The sequence below is a fragment of the Bidens hawaiensis genome, unplaced genomic scaffold (assembly GCF_021521415.1).
Source record: "Bidens hawaiensis isolate Kalapana, Puna unplaced genomic scaffold, B.hawaiensis_p1.1 tig00020322_1, whole genome shotgun sequence".
NCBI lineage: Eukaryota > Viridiplantae > Streptophyta > Magnoliopsida > Asterales > Asteraceae > Bidens > Bidens hawaiensis.
In genome coordinates this window covers 328,476-356,374 of record NW_027493088.1, presented here as the reverse complement: position 1 = coordinate 356,374, position 27,899 = coordinate 328,476, and the positions used below count along the sequence as shown (strand labels likewise).

The 27,899-nt window shown below is 33.8% G+C and overlaps 3 protein-coding genes across 3 annotated transcripts; 1 reads left to right on the top strand and 2 right to left on the bottom strand.

Moving 5' to 3' along the window:
• Nucleotides 1-470: 470 nt before the first annotated feature.
• On the bottom strand, nt 471-1,870 carry LOC143560285 (palmitoyl-monogalactosyldiacylglycerol delta-7 desaturase, chloroplastic-like). Its single transcript, XM_077048616.1, has 5 exons — nt 1,541-1,870; nt 1,214-1,354; nt 993-1,133; nt 803-909; nt 471-727 (listed from the first exon to the last, which is right to left on the bottom strand). Exons 1-5 carry the CDS (start codon nt 1,868-1,870, stop codon nt 514-516), a joined length of 933 nt encoding a protein of 310 aa, XP_076904731.1. The 3' UTR covers nt 471-513.
• Nucleotides 1,871-16,762: 14,892 nt separating this feature from the next.
• Nucleotides 16,763-18,091, top strand: LOC143560284 (palmitoyl-monogalactosyldiacylglycerol delta-7 desaturase, chloroplastic-like). The gene is made up of 5 exons (XM_077048615.1): nt 16,763-17,132; nt 17,232-17,372; nt 17,463-17,603; nt 17,699-17,805; nt 17,875-18,091. Exons 1-5 carry the CDS (start codon nt 16,803-16,805, stop codon nt 18,086-18,088), a joined length of 933 nt encoding a protein of 310 aa, XP_076904730.1. The 5' UTR covers nt 16,763-16,802; the 3' UTR covers nt 18,089-18,091.
• A 6,594-nt stretch (nt 18,092-24,685) lies between these two features.
• Nucleotides 24,686-26,101, bottom strand: LOC143560301 (dynamin-related protein 5A-like). The gene is made up of 4 exons (XM_077048629.1): nt 25,865-26,101; nt 25,591-25,786; nt 24,955-25,501; nt 24,686-24,872 (listed from the first exon to the last, which is right to left on the bottom strand). The coding sequence occupies exons 1-4, from the start codon at nt 26,099-26,101 to the stop codon at nt 24,686-24,688; spliced, it is 1,167 nt and encodes a 388-aa protein (XP_076904744.1).
• Nucleotides 26,102-27,899: the final 1,798 nt, after the last annotated feature.

The window sequence follows — 27,899 nt, the reverse complement described above, 5'->3', positions numbered from 1 at the left end:
AAGAGTTGTCAATGTCGTTTTTCTTTTCACAAACAAGTATAGGGAATTCATTTCTGAACTAATTAAACATGTCATAAATGAAATTCATATTTCCATTGCAACAATTTTATTATGAAGTAAATAGGTTCGATCTATGATTTGTATTATAATCATATCTAATACCAATTTCAATCATATTTTATCTCAAATATCGTTTTACAATTCCTAACTCTTCATTACAAAGTATTTAATATTTCATTTATTCAACCCCAGTTATATACGGGTTTCTAACTTAGTTACTTAATATATGGTTAAGTAGTTAACTACATTAATAATGTACTACATATTTCAAAGGTCATTTAGTTCATTGAAGAAGCAATCCAACATTAATCTAACCAACAATTATCAAATCAACTCATTTAAAATACATAACACATGTATTTTCTAGGAGTTTGAAATATATATTAGGTCTTTATATGACAAAGAATCTTAACCAAACACGAGTTGATGCATTCATTGTAAATTGTTGGAGCATCATCTTAATTTGTTAGCAGAAGCAAAGGATTTCTTAAGCATGTGTGCTTGAGTTGGCAACTTCACATTGGTGGCCAATCCCACTGATTTAAGAAAGCAAATCATATACCAACACATATCAATTTGCCACCATTCCAAACCATGTCGAGCTGAGAACTCAAATGCGTGATGATTGTTATGCCACCCTTCTCCAAATGTAATCAATGCGACCCACCTGTATTCAACAATTCTCTGTTAAGGCAGACATTTTAAAGAGTTTCGATATATAAGGTCATATATTGAAACATACCAATTATTTCTAGACAAATCACTAGTGTTCCAAGCTCGTTTTCCCCATATATGACAAGCTGAGTTCACTAGAAAAGTCACGTGGTAAACCCACGTGTTTTTAACACCCTGTATGTGTGCACATATACACTATTGTGATACTCGTATGATTTAATCAAATAATAGTTCAATTATAAGACAACTTATATTACCACAATCCAAACGAGGTAGGGGAAACCACCCCAAGCATAAACTAGTGCCGCAAATCCAAATATATGCCACATGTAAGTTCTTTTGATGAATCTATAGAACGCTTGATTTTTTAAATCCTCTACATTTTTGCTCTCCTGATACTGAAAAACGAATAACTATTAAGTAATAACATGGAAACTTTTAGATTATATAAGCAGGGTAAGGTTAAACGAGCTTTCACCTTTTCCATAATGTAGCCGCTGTCAAACAACCAACCCATGTGGCTAAACCAAAATCCGTAAGTGGGAGTATGTGGATCTTTCTCCAAGTCAACATATTGATGGTGATACCTATGAATGCTCACCCAATATATTGGATCCCTCTACATGCATAAAAGGCCACTTAAGAAATTTTGTTAGATTTATATGACGAGGTACAATAATCAAATCATGTAAAGGTATTGAAAAATCTTTTTCTTTTTCCATTAGTACCATATATTCTCTATACAAATAAATGGAAAACTTACTAAAAAAATAGAAAATTGAGTAAAAGGCGTGTTACATCAAACCTGAATAGCCTGAACCCCTAAATAAGCACATGTGTATTCGAGCCATTTGGGTAGCTTGAGACTATGATGCGCAAGAAGCCTATGAAAACACATGGTTATACCCAATATCCCAGTTAACAAGTAAAGCATAACTGCGACCCAAAACGCATCCCAACAAAATGTGGATGGTGCGAAAAATGTCAAAACATGAACAAATAGTATCCCAACGGCCATTTTAATGTCGAGGGACCTCCATTTACGTCCCCACACTAGGTTTCTTTTCCTTGTTACCATCACATCAGAGAATAATATTCTCCGATGCCCGAATTCCTTTGCATCATTTGACGACATTTTTGTATTGTGTTAGATATTTAGATATTTTTTTTTGGAATAAAAATATAGTTCTCCTAACAAGCTAACATGTTACACAATTGCTACAAGGTGTGTAGCGCATGCATTTATAGAGGAGTTCTAGCATGCAGTATGTATATGTATTGCATATGCATATTTAAATTTGCCTTTAATTTGGATGGTGAGCGAAGTTAAAAGAGTAATTACAATATGACGTTTGCCACTTGGCTCTTTGAGAATCACTGATATATATTGTTCTTTTATCTATAAAATATAGTTTTATTACCTTATACGATTTGAGTTCATAAATTTGTGGTTTTTAGTATTTAGAAAGCATAGTACTTCAGTATTACGCCTGTTTGTAAGCATAATAATATATTTTGAAAGGATTAACAAAATAACTACATATTTGAACATGCCAATAGTTTCTTTATAGGGCCTTTTTTATAAAATATGAAATGTACAAAGAAATAGAATAGATCATTATCATTTCATTGAAATGGTTATAAACTTATTAAATGAAAACTGAATTAATTATTACCTTGTGTTGTAGATAGGTAAAAAAAGAAGAATAAGTAAAATAAAAATGGTAGTTATTTGCGGTTGTCAGGCCAGCTTCGAAAATTGAAAAAAAAAATTGGGCCGAAGACGAAAAATATTTTGGGCCTAATGTAAAAAAAGTTCTTTTTTTTTTGTTTAAGCAATTTAATTTTTAAATTGGCTTCCTTGGGATGGTTTGGGTTGTTTAAAAACTAATGTGTAAAAATAGGCTAAAACATGTCTCAAATGAGGCTAGAACCCACAACCTTTTGGTTGAGAGTCATACCTCTTTGTCACTAGACCAAATTGGTTGTTATGTAGTTTTGTTAAAACATTATGTATAGATATAGTTTTTTTATAAAAATTTATATAATTTAAAAAAAAAATTCCGGGCCTAGCGGGTAGTCGGGTATGGCCGTCGACTACCCTGCCATATGCCATGGTCGGCTCTGGCAGTTGGGGTACGTGGCGATGGTGGCAGTGCTAGCGGGTAGTTGCGGTGGTGGGCGGTAATGGTGGCGATGGTGGGCGGTGGTGGTAATGGTCGGGAGCGGTGGCTGGTGGCAGCAAGGGAGTGGTTGTGGGCGCAACAGTAGTGGATGTGATAGTGTGAAAGAGAATGAAATAAAAAAAAAAGAATGAAGTGGAAGTGGAAGTGAATTTGAGGTGTTTTAAAGGGAATAGAACAGACAAGGTAATCGGTGAAATCATTCAATTGACCAATTAAACTTCTTTTTTTCGTTCACCCAAAATGGTATATTTCATTCTGTCTTTCATTCTTACATGACAAACGCTACCTTAGAATATAAAAAAAACTATTTAACTAAATTAACTAAAGTGTATGTGTTAATATTATATTTTGTATATAGATTTTTTTCTTACTTATTATTGAGATGCAAAGTCTTCAGTTAAATCTATAAAATCTGTTTTTGCTGTAATAACTTGTTGGATGGGTAGGTGAAATAGTGCTAATGATTTCTAGTCGAATTTAAAGAGAGGTATACAAAGACTTTAATTTATAAGGAAGAGATTTTTGTTTCTAGTCCCGTTTGAGATAAAAAACAGGAGGCTCAACTGCAAAAGTTAGGTCATGGTCAGTGCCCGTCAATGAAGATAATAGGGTGAGTTAGTAGTCTATCATTGATCCGAATTATTCTTTTAAAACAAAAGGAAATAAAGGTAGGTGAAACAGTAAATCTATTAATCACCGGATCTTGTAACATTTTCAATAGTGAATAGTTCTTTTTCTTTTTTATTTTATCTTCTTTATTTTAGGCTTGGAAATTTTATTTTTTTCTTTAAGCTATAGTCTCGAGTATTATTAATTGTTATAATTAACTTGATTATAAATAATTCAAGTTTATAGATTTAAAATCTACTTTTTTATTTGTAGAATTCCTTATTACCCTCGAACTTGGAGAAAAACTAACTCAAAAAATTCATAGTTTTGTAAGTACGGCATTTTACCTCCCGTACTTACAAAAGATTTACACTAACATCCAAAAAACGGTAAAAGTTATTCTATAGTTAATAAAATAGACAATTTAAACAATCATTCATAAGTCATAGCAATTTACAAAACTCAAAAGTTTAAGTTCATAAATTGTTAAAACAATAGTTCATACAGAAATCCTATGCCACCACACCCGGTCACCCGCTTCCCTCCTTCGACTTTGTTTATTTTGCATCTTGCAATTTGTTTACATATCTGTTTGTTTCATACTGTACCGTAATTCGAATTACTGAATAATGAAATGAAATGTTATTTTTATTTTGTTTATATTCTATAAACGGTTATATATATCCTGCATTATTTTAAAACCGTTTCTCTAATTTCTAGTGTTTCAAATGTTTGTAACTTTTCCTAACTGTAGTCTGTAATCTGTCTATGTAAACGTAAATGCATGGCAGCTTGAGGAGCTGGAAATTTACAGGAGTAGGCATGTGAAAGCCTAGAAAGCCCATTTAATTTCCATCATAATTTGTTGTTGTAATATTAACTTCATCACTTGTTTTCGTACCTAGCCACACGTTCATGTGAGTTTTTGCACCATTATACCCATACTGTATAAATAACTAGCAGGGCCCGAACTACATAGTCATGTTCGGGTTCAAGCGACACTATTGAAGTTTGATTTTTATTTAGACATTGTACGATAAGTTCCACTGAATACATACATTTTCAGAGATTGACCCCATTAAAACAGTCGATGAATTGTTTCGCAACTGATGTATTGTTTCATTGGTTAGTTACTAGTGATTGTTTCTTGAAAATTTATTGTAATATTTATTATATTTGTTTTTTTAGTTGTTATATTTTAAATTTGATCGAAAGCTGGTATATGCTTAAAAAATAAAATAAAACTTCATTCATAATAAAGTAGCGTTTGCATTAAAATGGAAGGCAAGCGGGCAACAAGTTGAGCCGCTAGCCCTTTTTAAATAGCAAAATCTGAGAACTAACTATTAGATATTCTAACACCAAAACTTAGTAAACTTGATCAGTGAAAAAAAAGGTCCTGGCTCCATCACACAAGTTGAAACAAAGTTATTTTATAGTAACATTTGAATCTATTTATTCCAAACTACTTGAGTAGATAAATAGTTTAAAGAGGGAGTAATGACATTTGCCACTTGACGGCCTTGCATGGTAAACTGAATGAGGCTACGCATTGGTAGTCGTGACATTACATATTGTCTTTTCATAATTTATCTTTTAATTAATTAAATTTTTATTATTGTTATTTTCAAACTGTAACCTTCATTAAAAGACAACCTAGCAAGTCGTCAAGACGTTCGAGCCAGAAACAAATTAAAAAGAAAAGTTACACCAATACATCAGGAAGTGGAACATAATGTCATGGCCCTCGTGGAAAACTTTCTTCTACTTCTTGGCGTCTTGCATAACTTATGTATTACGACTTTTGTTAACTATAATATATTTGGCAAAGATTATTTACACAACTATAACTACAATTTTTTAACAGGGGTCTCTCGTGATTCGTGAAGAGCGTCTCAAGCTCTATAGTGGTATAAACAAACTTTTGTTATCAGAAGATGTATACAATTGTATATGTTAAATTGAATTTTAATAATTTAAAGTATAAACTATAGTGGTACATCTCATCTAGAGGTGGTCAAAAAAACCGGTTACGGAACCGGTTTGGCCGGTTTAACCGAAAACCGGTTTTTTAAAAACCGGTTTTTTTAAAAACCGGTTTGACCGGTTTACGTAACCGGTTTACGTATCGGTTATAAGTTTTGGACCCAAAACCGGTTTTATAACCGGTTATAAAAAAAACCGGTTTTTTTTAATAACCGGTTATTAAAAAACCGGTTAACCGGTTTTTAAAATAACCGGTTATTACCGTTATAAAAAAAACCGGTTAACCGGTTTTTTAATAACCGGTTAACCGGTTTAACCGGTTTTCGAACGTTACCAAACGGCCTTATAGCCGTTTTTTTGTGTTTTTGACCGTTTTTTAGCCGTTTTTTTTTTTGTTTTTTTACCATTTTACCCCCACAAACATCTATATATAGTTTAGGTTGGGTATTGGTTAGATCACACTTGATTATACAACTCCAAAAGCTCTAAACGTTTATTTCATACGCGATTATACAACTCCAAACGCTCTTCTTTCGTAGTCGTTTATTTCATACTCGAGTATACCACTCTTAATTCGTAGTCGATTATCATGGCCTCCCAAAGTGCTGCTTCATCGGTCAACATGGGTGCCTCGAACACGGGAGAAACCGTCGTTCGGGTCATCCCCACGAAACGAAACCAAGATATTTGGCAACATTTCGACCTATGCGAAATGTCTAACGGAACCCAAAAAGCTAGATGCAAACATTGTTTGAAGTTTTATAACAAAGAAGCAAACTCCAGTTTAAGAGCTCATGTAGAAAAGCCCTCTTGCAAGGTCTTGAAGGACGAATCCGGAAGTAGTTCGCAGCCGGAGATGACGAATCAAGGAACGGTGTTTACGTACGACCTTGAAGCGGTACGTCAACAGTTTGGCAACTTTGTGATTCAACAATCACTTCCTTTCAACCACTTCGACAACCCTCAATTCACGCAGATGATGCAAACGTATGTTCAACCACGCTACCAACACGTAAGTCGTTCGACCCTTAGAAGAGATATGCTTAAAGCATGGAAAAACGCTAAATCCGAACTAATTTCATACTTTTCAAACTTACAAACTGGTGTGAACTTAACCACGGATGTGTGGTCGGTACCTAATGGTTCGCCCGACTCATACATTTGTGTGACGGCTCATTGGGTTGACCCCCGGTCGTGGCAAATGATGAAACGAACCGTTACGTTTCAATTGTTTGATTACCCGCACACGGGTAGAAATATTTTTAAACTCTTGGATAAAGTCATTCGACAATACAAGATTGAAGATAAAATCTTTTCAATATCGTTTGATAACGCGTCCAACAATACGGCCGCGGTTGGCCATTTAAAATTAAAGTATAAACCTATCTGTGATGGAGCGTTTTTTCATAGCCGATGCATTGCACATATTATCAACTTGGCCGTGCAAGATGGGTTAAACGTGATCGAAACGCAAAGAAACAATTTTAAAAGAATGTTACGAGATGTTTTTAGCAACAATTCAACATTTTCAAGATACAAAAAATTTTGTGAAGAAGCTAACTGTCAATGGTTGGGGCCTAACTGGGATTGTCCAACAAGATGGAACTCGACTTGTGAAATGTTTGAGAAAGCCATCCAACAAAAACAATCGTTAATTGCGTTTCATCAAATTTTGTCAAATAGGGGTAAATGTGCACCGTACGATCCTAGAAACTGGTTATTGATTGAGATCGTTACGGAGGTTCTTCAAATTTTTAAATCTTGCACAAGTAGTTTATCCGGGGTTTACTATCCAACAAGCCCCATTGCTTTACCAAAAATTGCTGTCATGTGCACAAAGTTGAGTGACCTTCATTGTAGGGGTGCACCTTATTTTGATATGGGTGTAAAAATGAAAGAAAAATTTAAAAAATATTTTCAAGAACTACCCGCTGTTTTGACCTGTGCTGCTGCGTTAAACCCTTGCATCAATGTTGGTGGTGTTGAAGCTTTAATAGAAAAAATTTGTGATGAGCTAGGGTTAAACGACGATCAAAACCCCTATTATAGCCAAACTTTAAAGAATGATTTCAACACCACCTTGGCAAACATGTATGATGTTTACCTTACAAGATACGGGTCGTCTTCCCAAATTCATGACTCGTTAAGAGCTGTTGCCCAATCCCAATCCCAAACCGACCTTGAAATGGGGATGTACTACATGATTTGGGAAGACGCCGGTAAACGTCAAAGGGTAAACACCCCAAGCAGTGAACTTGGAAGGTATGGTGGTACCAACTTTGTGAAACACATGACTCCGGATGAATTTAGAAGTCTTGATTTGCTGGCTTGGTGGAGAGGTAAGGAGGATGAGTTTCCGATCCTCGCCGCCATGGCCAAAGATTTACTAATGGTCCAAGCTTCCACGGTAGCTTCGGAGTCTGCTTTTTCTGTTTCTGGCAGGGTTATATCGATTAGGAGGACTCGACTCACTCCACCAGCTGTAGAGATGTCGATTTGCTACAAGGATTACTTGGACTCTTTAGACAGGGCACAACATCAACGCTCACTCGAGGGGGAAATGGACTATGAGGCGGCCTTGTATGAAGACGAGGTCAATCAAGGACACACTCAACCAATGACCGATGAAGAAGCCGCGTACGACGATTACCTAAGGAATAGCTCGGGATCGGGTAGCGAAGAAAATGAGTAACAAACATCAACTTGTTAATGTAATCGTGTCTAAACATTCTTTAATGTTTGTATTTTTGAGTTACGAATATGCGATAACGATTTAATGTTTGTATTTTTAATGTAAAAGCTATAAATGAAAGTTATGTGTTTTTAATCTTCCAAGCAAAGAATGCTAACAACGAAACCCTAAACCCTAAAGCAAAAAAAAAAAAAAAAAAAAAAAAAAAAAAAAAAAAACCGGTTAACCGGTTAGACCGGTTTTTAAAAACCGGTTATAAAAAAACCGGTTTAATAACCGGTTCTAACCGGTTTCTAAACCGGTCCAAACCGGTTTGGCCGGTTTGAGTTTTCAGCAATAATAACCGGTTAATAACCGGTCCGGTTATTAACCGAACCGGTTTTTTTCTGGATAAAAAAAACCGGTCCGGTTAAAAACCGAACCGGTTTTTTCAAAAAAACCGATTTGTGCACCTCTAATCTCATCTGTTGATAAAAACTACTGATAATGTGACAAGGGACACCCGTAACTTTCATTTCCATTTCTACGGACAATCTCGTTCTTGCGGGAGAATAACTCGTCTTTTTCTGGTTCTAACTTTCATTTGTCAATTATCAAAATATTTATAACACTCGGATTAAGAGGAAAACAAGTTACTTTCATATATATATGTACAAGGACACATTTGTTGGTGTCAAATTCGACACCAAATTATGGGTTTGCCCCTTTGATTCAACTTGTTTCATCTTCTTTCGCGTGAATCCACAAAGATTTGCCCTATGTATCGATTGATTTTGATCTCAACCATTGATTGAAAAATAAATGGTAAATACACTTTTTATGCCCGTAATCCACTTTTTTAAAGTATTCTTCCTTATGTATCGGGATTCGCTTTTTTAACGACCAGCTTTATTAAACGATTGAAACAGTTTTAGACTAGTAAGAGATTAGCCTAGAGACATTAACACCCAAATAACTTACACTCGGATAAATAGGGATTGGTTATCGTAAATAGACTCGTAGAAAAATATAAAAAGAATTTCTGTTGATGAAAATCTAAAAATAAAAACAAATCAGTTTATTTATCTATTTTTGCTTTGAATCGAAGTATGATGCAAAGGGACAAGAGGAATTGAAACTATGCAACACAATTAATAGTAATAATACTTTTATATTCGAATAATTATATACATGCATGGCCCTTCTCGTTTGAGCAAAGTAACATATTTGAGATTTTGATTTTAAAAATAACAAGTTTAGGCTTGAGTCACCCATATATGTTACACAATCGAAACCTTAAATTCCGAATTTGTTAAGTTAAAACGTTAGACCTTAAAAGTGTTACATGGATCATTTGTGTGATTAAAAGAGTCAAAAACATAAGTTGGAACATTTGTTTTTACCATTTGTTGTGTTTATACTATTTAAATATTTCTAGCTCTTTACAAGCCTTATCCAGATGGGGCAATCTAGGGCCAAAGATTGGCATGAACATTAAATAAAACTAAAATTTTAAACTTGAGCTCAGCTTATTTTCCGACTGAGACGGCTCAGCTAGACTTAATTTACAAACCTAGATAATTTCAAGCTAGTTTTTCTAGGACCATAGGCTATGGGGAATTATGGAGGTTGATAAAGCCCCCTACTCCATCCCCAGGCATTATGGGGACGTTATAACAATATGAACGTTTCTAGAATTCGTATATGTCGTGAAGTGGTCATGATTGTAGATGCATTAAGGAGTATTATCTATTAAACATGTTTTTATTAAAAAAGATGATGATATGTGAAAAATGCCATTTACAAAATATTTACCATCACACATAGCCTAAGGCTATGTGTAGCGGAGGGCTACAAAATAGAGAAGATTTTTGACACATGATGCCACATCGGCAGATAAACTATTTTCATTTCAGGGGTTTCTTCCACTACGTTCACTCTAAGGCTATGCATAGTGGAAATGATATAAAATGAGGCGTTTTGTTTCATGTGGCCCCGGTCAATAAAGGGTGAGTTTTTGTTTTAGGGGTGTGATAGTGTTGTAACCCTATATATATAAACACACATGCGCGCGCGCGCACACACACACACATATATATCACACAAACACAATATAATAATAATAAAAACAAAACACAATTCGGCGACAAATTCTAGTCGCCCTCCTCATTGTCGCCCGTTTTATCGCGCCCCCGGGGGCGGTGTTGTCGCCCCTCGTCGCCCTTGTCGCCCCAGAATTGTCGCCTACTACAGATAGCCTAAGCGAGTAAGTGATAACTATTTATAAACGTGGATGCCTGGGAAAACGGGAGGAATAGGAATGAAAGATAAGTCCATCAGAAGACAATTACTAGGTCCATTAAATTTCCGTCCTTTTCTTAGCCGGTCACAAATTCATGTGAATTTTTGCACCATTGCAATCGAAGATATTTTTCTTTTTGAAACCACATTTAAATTTATTCATTCAAACTATTTTTAACATCATCAAACCCATATACTTTAAGATTTGAACCCCTCACACTTAGCTAACGTTTGACACGTAAGAATGATAGACAAAATATAATAGATGTTGTGAATATTTGTAGGGAATGAAAAAAAATGTTTAGTTGATCAATGAAATGGAATAATCAGTTACACAATGTATCAATTATCTATAAACACATAAAAACGATTCATCTGCACCCCTATGTTTTTTATTCCATTCAATTTCCTCTTTTACCTAGTGATGTCATAACATATCATACACGGCATGATAAGACACGATAACCTGTTGTACCAAACACGACACGATAACTAATCGTGTCATTTTTTCCGAACACGAACACGAACCTATTTAATAACAGGTTAACCTGTTAAGACATATTAAGGGACCTGTTTAAACATACAATGAATAATACATGTGTAATGAAACAAAAATTTTCAAAACAAGCATAAAAGTCTTAATTAACACATAATCCCTAACATATTTGAAACAAAAAACCACAATCCTTAACATATATGAAACGAGAAAAAAAACCATAAATCGATACATACTTGAAACAAAAAACCATATAAGCAAATCACAACATCCATTAAAAATATAATAGCGTGTTCTGACGGGCATTAGTGAAACGTCGTATATAATTATGACTTTAGGTTTAGGACTTTAGGAGTGCATATTTTTTTTAAAAATTAAAAATCTACACAAGTTACTAACTGGTTAACATGTCTTTAACATGTTAGGACACGAGTTTTAACATGTCTTAAACAAGTCGACATATTTAAGACACGAAACCTGTTAAGCTCAAACTCAAACATGTTAAAACTGTGGCGTGTTAATATGTTCGTGCCATAAATTGAAATCTCTGTTTTACCTACTTACTTGACGCCAACCCATGACCACCACCAGCATACTACACCACCATTGTCGTCGCTTCCGCCCCCGTTACACCACCTCCGCCATTACCATTTTTTTATTTTGGTAAATTTTATTTATTTTAAGGTAGGGTTGTTTTGTCATTTGTATTTCATTCGTGTGTCTTTTCTTGCCTACTAAAGTGAAACAACATAAGTTAATGATTTTTTTCATTGTTATTGTTTAACCAGACATGACACTGGAATAACAATTATTCATTTCTTTCATTTGTACATTTGATTTCCTCGTCTTTTCCATTACTACCAATAGGGGTGAGCAAACGGGTCTTACCCACTCCGGACCCAGACACATCTCAAACCCAGTTAATGATATTCTCAAGACCTGGAACCGACCATACTGTAAATAACCATGTCTTATCGGTTTGGGTCTTGCGAGTTTTAATCGGTTTATGTTCACCCCTATAGAAGCAAACGAGTCTTACTCAGCATACCCGACCTGAACATGTTGAATGGTATTCTCAGGATCCGGTAACCGACTCTATTGTAACGTCATCTATTAATGGTAGGAACTAAACTTGCAAACCTCTCAAAATTGTTTAGACCAAAATGACCATTTGTGCAATTTTCTTAAATTATAAGGACTGAAACTAAAAGACAAGTATAAAAGAAAAGAAAGCAAATTAAAGGTATGTATTTAAAGTAACAACATTTAATGTTGAAACCAAACCGGTATCTCCTTTCACTTTCTTTGGCGCCATACTTCTGAGATTCAATCAATCCTTATCTCCAATCTTATGCTTTTATGAACCGACCATGTCAGTACTAGCTTATTAGTAATCTATATGCTATAGGTTTACGTGGCGTGTGATGACTAATGACCCATGTGGCCCGACGAAGCTTGAAGGATTTCCCGCGCCTCACCATTAACCGTTAAAGGTGGTGATATGACGAACGATGAATACGGATTAAGTAACATGTATAATACAGTACATGATCAAAATATATATAATATATTGTTGATTGTTTGTTAAACTTGTAACTTTGTAAGTTAACTATTAAAGTTCTAACTTATATTTTATTTATAAGATCCCGAGCTCATCCAAAAATATTCAAATTTGATTCTAGAGTTTCACACACTGTGAAACATAGTGACGAAAAGGCTCGTAGATCCATTGTAGGACGATCACGTCAATTTTTAACCTCAGAGTCGGTTTTGGTCGTGACAACAATGTGAACAAAACTTTGTAACCCTTAGTGTGTAATTGGAAATGCTTGACCCATGTAAAGTGTTGGAAACCTTCATACTGTAAAGCACCCTAACCTATATTGGATGTTGCCATGTTGGTCACAGTGTTGGCGAGATAAAGAGCTTTGTATATATAATTACACTACTTGATTCGTACAATTAACATGTTAATTTAATTTATACGTTAATTTTCTTCTATATACTATTAGTGGCGTAGCTACCTTAGTGGTAGGGGGTCGGCCGACCCCTGTGATAAAAATTTTTTAATGGTATATATATGTTAAAATTTCGACCGACCCATGTAGATTTGAGAACGACCATTAGCTGAGAGAATTTGAGATGAAAATATTATAGTAAACCAAACATATTTTCCAGCAGCCGACGCAAATAAGTATTTTCATGTTGCAGTTAAAGAAGAAAAGATCTAATTTAACATTTTAAGGATGTAATGAGCCTTTATTATATTTATTTCACAACCCATTATTTTGCCAAAATTTAATATGACAATTGAAAATAAATATAAGTCAACAAAACATTTATTTGTGCACATTTATTTATTTCTTAGTAAGATAACCTAATATATAATAAAAATCAGTATGTTTTTTTTTCCAAAATTACTTGCCCATTTATTTCTTATATGACTAATTAACTTTTAATAAGCTTTTGTTTTGTTTTTATATTTTATTAATATATGGATATGAAACAAGATGATATTATGACTAGATATCAAACGTTAAGAACTTGTAGAAAAAACTATAAATATATTGTATTTTAATTATGACGTATCACGTATTTTTTATTTTTTTGTTTATATGGTAATATGATATTTTGGTTGATTATCTTTTTTTAATATGATCCGCCCATTTGACCTGACTTAAACGACCAAAACGGATCGAAAAGTAATTTAGATACCAATTTGACCCAACTCGTACAACCGAACTGGACCGAAGAAAATTTTATATAGCGATAAGCAACTAAGTACCGACCCGAAAGTTTTCCGACCCCTGCAAGAATATTTTCTGGATCCGTCACTGTATACTACTATCGCATTATTTAAAGTCACGTGACATTTTATTACGTCGGGTTGCTATCAAATTGTAACACTTAGTGGGCTTCAACACATGCAAATGAACTTGGGCCAATCAAATAAATGGGCTGCTGAATGTCGGTTTGGAATGAATGAACAAAAACGAAGATGGGATTCTTTTCCAAGATGGCTGAGATAACCCCTAATAATCGTGAAAATCGACATTTGTGCGACAAGAAATTACTGGCCAACGGCCTTCACTTAAACCCATTCAGGGTATTTTTCTTTGTTTTTCGTTTTCTTGATGTATGTGATCTGTTACGAGCCTCCGGTTGCTTCCCTTCATCTGTAACTTGAGTATTTATCATCACAAACATTCCAAATTAACTTGTTAAATCCTCAAGCTCCTAAACACATAAAAACTCACAAACACTAGAAACATATTCTTTCTCCCACTCATCAAAGAGACTCTAATACCATACCGTGAAAATTTAGGATTCAAAAAATGTGCGTGTTAGTATTTGATTACCAAGTTTCACTTTTGCACCTCAAAGTTTTCTTCATATTCATTTTGCTCCTAAAGTTATAAAAAGCAAAGTTCCATAACACCCCCTCCTATTTTCATCTCATAGCATCTTGGTCCCAAAGTGATTTAATTTACGGCATCAATAACTACATTATTACATGAACTGAGCAACCATGTTTACAATAAATCAGACTATTAGATAAATTCAGTCCTATGCAACTTTTAACGATTTGGATTATATGTCACACACATTATATATGCATGTTACTAACTTAAATAATTTGTCTCTCAGACTCACACTCTCACCTAACTTTCGCACCAAGAATTGAGATTTGGTGATCAAGGGCGCGGAACACAAGGAACACACATCCTCCAAGCTTTGATCGAAGATGTCATCCGTTCTTTAAAGTTGCTTCAAAACACATCTACTAATAATACAAGTAGATGGTTGTAACTAATGTAGTATGAAAAGTCCTTGTAGTTTGTGTTTGAAAACGTTTGTTTGGTTCTTTCCAGTGTGGAAATGCTTGGGTTTGTTTTGGTAAACTTTGGGAAGATTGATATACAAGTTTGTTCATAAGTAAATAGAAATTCCCGGAATTTGGTAAAAAAATTTGAGGACGAGCTTTTCACGGCGACTTATTTTGTCCTTTGGTTGTCTAAAGATGCAAGCGACAATCTTATTTTGTCAAAACACATCTAGTAAGAAGACATTAAAAGCTTAACCAAAGACGAATTGATGCATTGCTTCTAAACTGCTGAAAACTCATTTTTGTTTACTAGCAAATGCAAACGAATTATATTATTATTATGATTATTATTACTATTATTATTATTATTCATAAATAATATAGTTTTCCTAAACATAGTAAAATAGCTGCCTAAATTACATATTATTCAACAAAAGAAGACAAAATGTGCTGGTGGGTCGGCCTAAGTGCCTAACCCAATCAATTTTTGACCCGAAGTCCCAAACCCACTTGATATGTTACAAACCAGCTCATTTTGACCGCTCCCACTGATATGATAAATCAATAGATCATCCTGGTCTACACTCTTGAAAGCAATGTAATCCACACTACAATGTGAAAACAGAAAGGTAGTAATTGATAATTTTATACATGTATATTACAAAAAAAAAAGAAGCCAAAATTTTGCAATCAACACCAATCAAAATGCTATATTATCTACACACTGGTTCACATATAATTTGCCATGCATATTGTCTTTGATTGTTGTATACACTCTTCTAACCTTAAGAGAATCCAACCAAAGAAATTGCACAATAATTAGAAGTAAGAATATGGTTAATGTATGCTTTTATTTTGATTATGAAATAAAACAACATACAATCATACATTATAAATGACTATTATGTTGATGGTTGATTTTGTTTGAAAGTTAACCTGGAAGTGTAACTATAAAGAACAAAAAAGAAAAGAAAACAAATAACGTAAATAATCAATTAGACCGAGGATTGGAGACCAAGTAATAAAGACAATGCCTCTTAAACACCCAAAATACGAGTCTCCCGGATTACAAAGCATTAATGCTGCGCACTTTCCTATATAAAGATTTGTTTTTATAACTAGAGGTTTGCAACTAGAGACCACAATTCCAACATGTTTATGGGAATGCCAAAACGATGCTAAAGGCTGTGGGTTCGTTTTAAATCCCTAGCCTTTAAATATCAGACATTGAATTCATGGTCTTTAGCTACAAACCCATTAATTTTAGTATTAAAAATATAAATTAGAGTGTAATAATCCAGACTATGACTCATTTACCAATAAAATTGGATTATTAAAAATGAATTTTAATAATCCATGCTTTCAATTTGCCCGATCACACTCATGACATTTTGTGAAGAATAATTTCAATAGCATAACTATCATATAGTTACTTGATTTCCAGTTGAATTAAAAAAAAAAGATTATTATGAACGAACGGGAGAAACATTCAAACGAAATTAAATATAAATCAAGTGAAAATCAAGTAAAAATATATGATAATAATGATACTAGGATTGCTGTTTTCAACGAAAATGAAAATTTGAAGTGTTGCTTGCAAAATTTTATGCATGGATTATTTTAGATCAATGCTTATTGTATGGATAACTAACTAGACATTAAAATTACCTTACAAAACTTTATTAGAAGAATTCTAGTATCACAAAATAAATAAATAAAAAGGAAAAATTGGATAATATATGAACACAATATGGCTATTTGAGCTAACCTTTGAAAAATTTCAATAATTGCTTAAAAAACCTCATTCAAACTTCCAATTGCACATATACGTACATGCATGTCTTATTATACACACATGCACATTAATTTGTCAAATCTACATACACATTCATATATGTGTGTATATACTTGATACTTCATGCTTCACATCCTCTATAAATACTTGCTCTCACCTTCCCATATGGTAGTAAGCAAAATTTGATACAATACAAAATGATGTCAAATGTTGCAAAAGAATCAGAGCATAAGAGAATAATTTTCTCGAATGTGATGATCACAAGGAAAAGAAACCTCTTTTGGGGACGAAAATGGCGGAAGCTCGACATTAAAATGGCCTCTGGGATTTTCATTCTACATGTTTTGGCACTTTTTGCACCATTTACATTCAGTTGGGATGCTTTTTGGTTAGCATTGTTGTTTTATTTTTTAACTGGAATGTTGGGTATTACCCTGTGCTACCATAGACTTCTATCCCACCATAGTTTCAAGCTACCCAAATGGCTTGAATACACATGTGCTTATTTAGGGGTTCAAGCTATCCAAGTATGATTTAAACTCTACTTGGATACATATTAATATTATACACTAGACATTAATTCTAACAAACAATCTCATTGATTTTTATTTTTATTTTGCATGCAGAGGGATCCAATGTATTGGGCGAGTATCCACAGGTATCACCATCAATATGTTGATTTAGAGAAAGATCCGCATACTCCCACTTACGGATTTTGGTTTAGTCACATGGGTTGGTTATTCGACAGCAACTATATTATGGAGAAGGTGGATGTTTTTCCAGTTTCATATCATTTATATATATTAGCATAAATTTTATCATGTTATTAATTTTATAGTTATATGGCTGGTTTTTAGTATCAGGCACGTAACAACATAGAAGATCTAAAAAGCCAAGCATTCTATAGGTTCATTAAAAGAACGTACATGTATCATATATTTGGATTTGCGGCCCTTGTTTATGCTTGGGGTGGTTTCCCCTACCTCGTTTGGATTATGGTAAAACTCGACATAACTTGTCATGTTTCCTTTTCTATTATGTGATTAAAGCATATATAAGGGTGTCACAAGAGTATATATTTATGTTCATTCAGGGTGTTAGGACAGCCTGGTGTTACCAAGGGATTTTTCTAGTAAACTCGGCTTGTCATATATGGGGAGAGAGAGTTTGGAACACTAATGATTTGTCTAAAAATAATTGGTATGTTCCGAATTAAGTTCTTTCGTTTAAAATGTATTATCTTTGGTTAATTGAGAACGATTAATACAGGTGGGTGGCAATTGTGTCTTTCGGCGAAGGGTGGCATAACAATCACCATGCTTTTGAGTACTCAGCTCGACATGGTTTCGAATGGTGGCAAATCGACCTAACCTGGTATATGATCTGCTTTTTTAAATCAGTTGGATTGGCCACCAATGTGAAAACGCCGAGTCAAGCTCACAAGCTTAAGAAATCACTTGCTTCTGATTGCAAATTCAAATGATCAATCTTTATTTCTACCTCAACTACTCTTCGTGTTTGCTTGAATATATTAAGACTCATTGAGTCATTGGTGTGATTCTATGTTTCTTTCCTTTCTATTGTATCAGTACGTAATGTATGCCCTCTGTAATGCGATCATGCCATTTAATAAATAACTACACATTACATGAATTTCATGCAGTGTGACAATATTTTGATACATTAACGTGTGTGTGTGTAAGGAAGGTATCATGCTAGAAATCAGGTTAATGTGTGTGATTCTATGCTTGTTTCCTTTCTGTTGTATCGGAACTTAATGCATGTCCTTTGAAATGCGATCATACCATTTACAGTAATAAATAACTACACATTACAGCAACTGGCCTTCTGGCACAATGGCATGAGTCAAGGGGGATCCTTGAGGTGTCAGGTTCAAAACCTGACTCAAGGGGGTTTTCTTACAGTGGTGGGTTTCTTCTTTGATGGTGTTCTTAAGTGAGTCAGGCCTGGGGCGTCAAAATCAGTATGGATGATTGACATCCCGTCTTAGGAAGGCTCACTCAGGTATTGGCGGGGGATCCAAACGCTATTCAAAAAAAAAATAACTACACATTACATGTATTTCAAACTAGGTTAATTACCCGTGTAGCACACAGGTTAGAATAAGTAATTATTTTTAAATAATAACATAATGTGAAATACAAAAAAAATGTATCACACACACACACACACACATATATATATATATATATATATATATATATATATTATATAATAAAAAATTACACATTACACAATTTGAAAATAAAAAGTTGTTAAAAAATTCAAAAATCATAAATTATTTCTTTGTTATTATCTTATGTGATGTCATGTGCCATTAAAAACATTTATTTATTATATAGTATAGATAGTGTGACAATTTTGATACATATAATTATAAATTAATAATGTCTGTGTATATGTGTGTGTGCAAAGGAAGTTATCATGCAAGAACTCAGATTATTACGAAAAGTCTTAAGAAATCAATCTTAGCCACTTATTTAATTTTATTATAAATGTTTAAGAACAAATTATGAAAATAGTATAAAAGTATAACATAATAATATAGAAACATGATCAAATACATTTTATTCTTAACATGAAAATGGTGAGAACCAATTTGTTGTTATTATTAGGTTTATTTTTATTGGTGTTTGCTGTTATGTTTTGTTCGTATTTGCTAATTTTCGATTATGAGACGTTATAAGTATTTGCTAATTTATATTTTGTTGTTATTATTAGATGTTTTCTTTTGTTGTTATAAGTATTTGTTGGTATATGCTGTTATTATTTTGTTCTTGATTTTGATTATTTTGTTATAATTTTTAGGTTATTTTCTTTGTTATTATAAATCATTGTTTATGTAGATTGGTATTGCAGTTGGTATTGTTTCTTACGTTCTCATTTTTTATAAATTGACATTATTTCCTACGTTCTTATGTTAATATTAAAATGTACATGAACATTCCCCTAATAATATCTATATTATTTTTCTCATGACATAATTAACCAAACGTAATTTAAACTCCAATTATCACAATCAATCAAATGATACAAATAGTTACTCCAATTAACATATTAATCAAACCATGATAGCTTAAAAAAACAACAATTTTATGTTTATAATTTCTTGTTGCATTATAATTTTATCTTGGACAAAGTTATTTGTACAATATACTCGTGTTTTTGCATAAGTTACACATAAACCACACTTGTGATTTTTGAATGTATAAGATGGTGGGATTGGTACTATGGAGAAAGATGACCCGAATTATTATGGCAGGTGTTTCGATCGCGACGGACAGTTCATCATCAGAGAAGATGACTTGGGGCTAGGCTATTAAAAGATGGTGGGAGCAAAACACTTTATTAGTAACTCTTTAATTCAGAATTTCTAGATTCGGTTATCGTCACTTAGTCATTTTAACTAGTTCAGTCCAAAAAATGTAACAAGCAAGGATTATTTGGCCATTTTATGGAATCTAACTTGAGTTAGTATTAATTGAAATCGAACTAGTTTAAAGGTTTTAACTTTAAACTTAGTTAATTGAAATGATCAATCACGTACACTTAAAACTCTAAAAAAACTGAGTTTAATTGATTTGATTTCTAACTGAACTCGGCCCCTATGCTTAATTAGTGTACCATATGAGCATAACATTTATTAGTTTCAACCAGGTATATAACTTTGTCAACAATCATTAAATTATTACGTATCAATTTCAGCTATTCTTTTTATTTTCAAAATTTTGGATACAACATACGAATATAAAAAAAATTGTGATAACAATCAATTAAACAAAGTTATTTTACCAATTTAAAAATCATATCTAAAAATCTTATTGTGGGCTAAAGTTAATCTAGACCCTGAAAATTAAATTACTCGTATATGTTATAAAACAACTACTTTTTTTTGAACGACTAAATATTTTGTACACCATGGGGTTTGAACTCCTAATTCTAACCATCTTACCACCCCACCAAAGCGAGAATGACATAAAACAATTAGACTTAACTTATTTTACCACATGATTGCTCAAACGAGAACTCGAGAAGGCATACGTGCTTTGCACGTGGCCCTTGAATTCCTCAAATAAGCACTGGCAGACCCATGTGAATTTTTTTTAAAAAATATATGTGTTAAAATCATGTCTGTCCCTTATGAAATTTTGACATCACTTACCCTCTTCCGGGTCCTTGTAAAAATTTTCCTAGATCCATGAGTTCCAGTAACCAAGCCAAACTGGAGTTCTGGAGAGAAGGCAGTGAACGGAGTTGGCGGTTCGAGGACGGGTGGGACCCAGAGTGAACAGGTAACTTGGCTCAACCTTTGCTTTCCTTTGACAAGGCAGCTAAGGCTCCAGCTTCGCTTTCTACTTGGCTGGCTGCCTTTCTCTAACGAGACAAGTAAAGTACCTTTTACTGGAAATAAGCTTCCACCTATCAAAAACGGTGTCCTTGTATATATAAGTATTGTCCAACGTTTGTCACCGTTCAATTTCCCTTTTGCTATACTTTATGTGAGTTTTGAACTGGCTAAAGTAAGCAGTTAAATAATAATCCATTTTCCTGTTATAAAAAAAAAGCCAAAAATGCATGTGTATCAATCTGGCATGCATGTTCAAAACATATTTGCTGTAATTTTATTATTCTCCAAAGTAACACCGCGATAAGCGTGTGTGAATGACAATAAAGGATATATATGATTATTGGGATCGTGCCAAAACAACATTTTTACTAACAACATTCCTTGACTAATTCACTCAAACCAAAAATACCTAAAATGATCACTTTCTCAACCGTCGGATCCAACATATTATCCAAAAAATCTATTTGACATCATTCCGTTTTTGAACCAACCACATCTAGACACGTATACACTTAAACGGTCAGCCATAAATCTATTTTTTCGGGGCTGACGAAATAATATTACATACGAAAATGAAGCCCAACGGAATGGGTACTTAGGCCGGACAAAATAGATTTGAAGCCCGACAAGTTAGATTTATGACCGACCTTTTAAGTATATGCGTGTTTAGATGTGGTTGGTTCTACGAAAGAGTTTTGTATCTTGTGTTATACTATACGAAAATCTAGGTTTCCATGATAACAATTTGTTAGTTGAGGAGACAGAAAGCCAAGCTAGTAAAAGTTGGTATTAATGAACCGTCAATTTAATAGAAACATGTGAATTTGTTTACTAATTAAGGGAATTGATAGATCTGACAAGTTGGTCAAATCTTCTTGTCAAGATAATAAAAAAGTTGACAATTGTGATCAACTTGTCAATTTCAAAAAACAATTACACCGGTAAAGCTACTAACCGTATGAGTTTGTTCCAGTGTTCCCACGATGTGTGTTTTAACCCAACCTATATTCTCCCTACTTGAGCACGGTTTTCGTTCTTATGGTTTATTTAAATTTGTGGTTTTAATCCAATAGTTTTAAATTTGTGATTTTTGTCCTTGTGGTTTCATTTCACTTGTAATTAAATCCGAATTCATTAACCCTGTTAAGTCTGGTGGTTAAGCCCATCAGCGTGTCCTTCACGCGAGGGCCAGTTTTGTCCATTTTTTCCCCAAATACACCCCAGCCCTCACGTGAGGGGCTTGCGAATTAGGACTGGGGTTTATATGGGGAGAAAAAAGACAAAATTGCACCTCACGTGAAAGACGTGTTGATATGTTTAACGACCAGACTTAACGAGGTTAGTGAAGTTGGATTTAATTGCAAAATGAAATGAAACCCCATGGACGAAAAGTGCAAATTTTAAACTATTAGACTAAAACCGCAGATTTGAACAAACTACAGGAACAAAAACCGCAGTTTACTCAACTTTATCAGGTTTTTAATGCCCCATTACCAATTCAACCTTTAGACCATTTGGTGTGGATGCTGATTTACTGAAGAAGCGCTGACGTGGCCATTGGGGCTGGTGTCAAACACCGCCCCACATATTGATGCCGCTCATCAATAAAGGAATTGGGGTTTTTTTCCATGGATAAACACCGCCCAAATCCTTAAAAAACATTTTTTTTTCAAAATAACCGTTGTACAATGGTTTGATTTCCACGTATGAAAGATGTTTATGGAATGGTAGACCATATATCAAGGGATTGATAGGTCCACATGGCTCACTCTTATGTTGCCTTTCTGTTTTTTTATTTTTATTTTGGTAGCACCGTTATCGTTGATAACGACCCAATTCTATATTAAGTTATTAACAATGTAGCAATGTCGATAGCTACCGAACTTGCGTCGGTTCGACGCCGCCAAGCACATTTTTTTAACCTTAGATGTTGTCTAATTCGTGTTGGTTTGCTGCTACAGCACACACATTTTTTTTTGTTTTAAATATGCTAATATGTTGTATATGAGTGATGACGATTTTTTTTTCTGGTGGCGTAATCGGGTATCGACTGATTTCGCATCGACATTGCAGTGTGCAGGTTATGTCACGATGCCTATCAAATTCGCATCGCCGCATCGGCACGCCGCTGTAACGTTCGAGCATATATATATATATTAAGTTAATTTGTTGTTTTTGGATGTTGACGAATTTGCTTTTTTTTATTTTCTGAATTTTTTGAACTGTAACCCAATACTAAACGAGTTCGCATTCTGCCACCGTGTGGGGTTTCGTTTGCTTTATTACAAGCTAAACATAGAAGATACAAGTCTACCTGGTTATTTTATTACTATTAAATGTAAAGGTCGGTGCGACAAGATTGTTTATGATTTTTATAGTTTTTTTTGTTTTCCTTTTGTTTTGCAAGATATGTGATATATGCTTTTTTATTTTTTAAATGTTGTTTATACCGTAACGAACATAAACTATATTGATTGAATTCGCGTTGACTCGCCACCGTAAAACTTGGGTTTTATCAACATTGTTTATACTGCAACGAGCATAACTGATTTTGACCGAAATCGAGTCGATTCGCCTCCGTAATGCTCGTGTTTTATCAATACCAAGGTTTTACCAACAACGCTCGGGTTTTACCAAATCTCGGTTTTACTGACAACGCTCAGGTTTTACCATTGCCCCGGGTTTACCGACCGAATAAACATCGTTTTAAATATTTTAATCTTTCTATTATTCTATATGTTTTGAGTTTAATCATGGTAGCGTAACGAACGTAACCTATACCGACTGAATATGCCTCGAATGGCCGCCAAAATGTCCGGGTTTTACCAACCAAATCGATGTCGTTTATAATATGTTAATTTTTATATTTTTAAAAAATAAGTTATATGGGTGCCGCTACTTTTGAAAAAATATGTTGACGGAGTTATTTTTTAGGTTTAGTTTCTGTACCGTAAGGAATGTAGCTGACACCGACCGAATTCGCAATGATTTGCCACTGCAACGCCTGAGTTTTATAGACCGAATTCACTGCACAACTTGTGAGGGGAAATCTCTAGTTATTTCTTAAACCCCCCACACCCCCAACCGATTCGTTTCTTGCAGCCGAATGCTAGACTTTTTTTCGTTATCATTATTACTTTAAAGTTAACGGGCATTTTTAAGCAAATACGCACATCTTTGTAATTAACAGTATTCAATTCAATGCACTTCTGTTTAACTTTGATTATTACAACAGTTGTATTAATGTGGTTGCAGACTTGCAGCACAGAATTTGTTAGAACTAATATTATTGTTGCAGCCTTGCACATCTAGCACCATAAGTTGAAGCCCATATTCTCAGTGTCAAGCCACCTCTCCACATGCAAACAACAAATTCTACATGAACCAGTACAAGTATATACTATACAGAGTATGTAATATTCGTCAACAGGCGCATACGCTGAAAACATGTAGCTTAATAAACTGAAGAACAAGAGCAACTTATCCACAAACACAAAACAAACTGTATATGAAACACAAACAGCAGAATCAATCAAGATATGCATGCATTATTATTCTTTTGCTCACTAGGAGAACGCAATTTCTCGCATGACAGGAGAATCAATCGATATATGTATGTAATATGAACCAACTTGTACATAGGAAAATCAAGATACGTTTGCATGAAATATGAGCCAAATATTCATTTGCTTATGAGATGAAAACAATTTCTCACAGGGACGTTGCGACTGACTTAAACTCAGTCAAACAGGAACGTAATATCATCTGGCGCTTCAGAAGAGACTCCCTTTCACTCTGAAGAATGTCAATCGCTCCAGGCGTAACGAACATATCCATGAATTTCTCATCTTTTACAGCAAACAAGTCCACTCCCAGTGCTACCGTCAGACCTTCCTGACTGAAAAACACCAAAAGTAATATATATAAGTTTCAACATCGTTATAAGAAATTGGTTTCATTTCAGAAACAAACACATATACCATGGGGTTATGAATCCTGAATTCAAAGCTGTAGTCACACTCCGTTCAACCAGAACTTCACGAATCCGTGCAAAATGCTGTGCAGCTAATGAGCATATCTGGTCGTAGGTTGACCCTGGTTGTGAACCCTTTTGATTACCCAACATTTTGCTGTCACCTGGCATTCTGGGATGACGTTTTCTTGCTCCACCTTCAATGAAGTTTCCTTGTTCCCTTGCTCGGTCAGGTGATAGTTTATCAGCTTCTCCTGCTGCTTTAAGAACCCTCCCAGGTGTTGTGTCCTGATTATTATTCACTGGAGGTATGTTTTCTTGATCTGAAAGATCAAGGCATGATGTCTGGTAACCAGAACTAGAGTTTGGGCCTGACCCATACAAGAGATCAGTCTCATAGCACACTAGAGAATACGGGCTTGTTATCGAATCCAAGTGTTGTCGAACGAGTTGCTTGCGCTGTTTTACAAGATCCCTTATGAAACAATTGTAAGAACGCCTTAAGGCAGCATGAAAACCGACATATCCATCCATATCCCCAGTTTTCTTCCCATCTGTAAACCAAAACACAAGTTTTCTTTTGGATTTTAATCACTCATTTGTATAGATACTAGTATGTATGAAATAGCATTAAAGCTCTTACCTTCAAAGTGAAGGTGTTGATTTTTCTCCATGGCAAGATCAAAGAGGTTACTTAACACATAAGCAAGTCGTTCACAAGCAGTATCAAGAAGTGGCGCAAGCCATGATTTGGCAGCAGCTCGGGCAATCTCTGCAGCAGCCTCTGCAATTCCCCTTCCACCTCCTCTGCCAGCATGTGCAAGTGTTATATTTGACATCTGTCAAAAAGATGAGTCAGCCCAACTTGTTTGTTATAAGACAACTATTCAAGTACATTCATGATGTTATGATATTACCTTCTCCCTTGAAACAGTAGGGTATTCAACTGAATAAGCAGCACATCTAAATTCATGCATAACTCTTTCAAAAGCAGCACCACCATAAAGGCGTAAGGTGGAATTTGGTGGTTTTATATCAGAAATTTCTCCAGGCCAACTCCCCATACCACTTTCTGATTTCTCTTCGGCTGTTGTTTTTCCCCATTGCTCAGGGTCAGGATCTGCAGATCCGTCTATCAATGCTCCCTTCAGCATTTTAGAAAACAATCTCATTAAATCCAAATACTAATCAATTACAGTGGTGGGTTTCCTCCTTGATGGTGTTCTTAAGTGAGTCAGGCCTGGGGCGTCAAAATCAGTCTGGATGATTGACATCCCGTCTTAGGAAGGCTCACTCAGGTATTGGCGGGGGATCCAAACGCTATTCAAAAAAAAAAATAACTACACATTACATGTATTTCAAACTAGGTTAATTACCCGTGTAGCACACGGGTTAGAATAAATAATTATTTTTAAATAATAACATAATGTGAAATACAAAAAAAATGTATCATACACACACACACACACACACACACATATATATATATATATATTATATAATAAAAAATTACACATTACACAATTTGAAAATAAAAAGTTGTTAAAAAATTCAAAAATCATAAATTATTTCTTTGTTATTATCTTATGTGATGTCATGTGCCATTAAGAACATTTATTTATTATATAGTATAGATAGTGTGACAATTTTGATACATATAATTATAAATTAATAATGTCTGTGTATATGTGTGTGTGCAAAGGAAGTTATCATGCAAGAACTCAGATTATTACGAAAAGTCTTAAGAAATCAATCTTAGCCACTTATTTGATTTTATTATAAATGTTTAAGAACAAATTATGAAAATAGTATAAAAGTATAACATAATAATATCGAAACATGATCAAATACATTTTATTATTAACATGAAAATGGTGAGAACCAATTTGTTGTTATTATTAGGTTTATTTTTATTGGTGTTTGCTGTTATGTTTTGTTCGTATTTGCTAATTTTCGATTATGAGACGTTATAAGTATTTGCTGATTTATATTTTGTTGTTATTATTAGATGTTTTCTTTTGTTGTTATAAGTATTTGTTGGTATATGCTGTTATTATTTTGTTCTTGATTTTGATTATTTTGTTATAATTTTTAGGTTATTTTCTTTGTTATTATAAATCATTGTTTATGTAGATTGGTATTGCAGTTGGTATTGTTTCTTACGTTCTCATTTTTTATAAATTGACATTATTTCCTACGTTCTTATGTTAATATTAAAATGTACATGAACATTCCCCTAATAATATCTATATTCTTTTTCTCATGACATAATTAACCAAACGTAATTTAAACTCCAATTATCATAATCAATCAAATGATACAAATAGTTACTCCAATTAACATATTAATCAAACCATGATAGCTTAAAAAAACAACAATTTTATGTTTATAATTTCTTGTTGCATTATAATTTTATCTTGGACAAAGTTATTTGTACAATATACTCGTGTTTTTGCATAAGTTACACATAAACCACACTTGTGATTTTTGCATAAATAATCACATTTCCTACAAAATTTGCATATAGCATACGCAAAAATATATCTCACATTTATGTTTTTGGATAATAAACATATAACATGAACAAGTATTCCAACATTAACAAGTATATATATAAATAAACTTCATTGAAATACATATGACCTATATATTTTAATATTAAGAAAATACATATATATAAATTGCATCGAAATGCAATCATACAATAAATTTCACCCTATGTACGTGATAACATAATCAACAACATAAGACATCATGCATTAAAAAGATCATGCAACTCAATTTATAAACACCCAACATACTATACGATAAAATAAAAAACAAGAAAAACTTAACAAATTGTTGGAAAAACAATACACAATACATGCATATTTCTGTGTTTTAAGCTTAACTAAGACTAAAAATTAACAAAAAAAAAAACACCAATTAACACTTATTTGTTTTGAATGTATA

Excerpts from the sequence above, each read along its gene's own strand:
- LOC143560285 (XM_077048616.1), bottom strand. The coding sequence starts at position 1,870 with ATGTCGTCAAATGATGCAAAGGAATTCGGGCATCGGAGAATATTATTC. Across the intron at positions 1,355-1,540 it reads TAGGGGTTCAGGCTATTCAG|AGGGATCCAATATATTGGGT; the intron begins GTTTGATGTAAC and ends TTATGCATGTAG. Across the intron at positions 728-802 it reads GATTTGTCTAGAAATAATTG|GTGGGTCGCATTGATTACAT; the intron begins GTATGTTTCAAT and ends TGTTGAATACAG.
- LOC143560284 (XM_077048615.1), top strand. The coding sequence starts at position 16,803 with ATGATGTCAAATGTTGCAAAAGAATCAGAGCATAAGAGAATAATTTTC. Across the intron at positions 17,604-17,698 it reads CCTACCTCGTTTGGATTATG|GGTGTTAGGACAGCCTGGTG; the intron begins GTAAAACTCGAC and ends ATGTTCATTCAG. Across the intron at positions 17,806-17,874 it reads GATTTGTCTAAAAATAATTG|GTGGGTGGCAATTGTGTCTT; the intron begins GTATGTTCCGAA and ends CGATTAATACAG.
- LOC143560301 (XM_077048629.1), bottom strand. The coding sequence starts at position 26,101 with ATGCTGAAGGGAGCATTGATAGACGGATCTGCAGATCCTGACCCTGAG. Across the intron at positions 25,502-25,590 it reads TCAACACCTTCACTTTGAAG|ATGGGAAGAAAACTGGGGAT; the intron begins GTAAGAGCTTTA and ends TTTGGTTTACAG. Across the intron at positions 24,873-24,954 it reads TCAGGATTCATAACCCCATG|TCAGGAAGGTCTGACGGTAG; the intron begins GTATATGTGTTT and ends GGTGTTTTTCAG.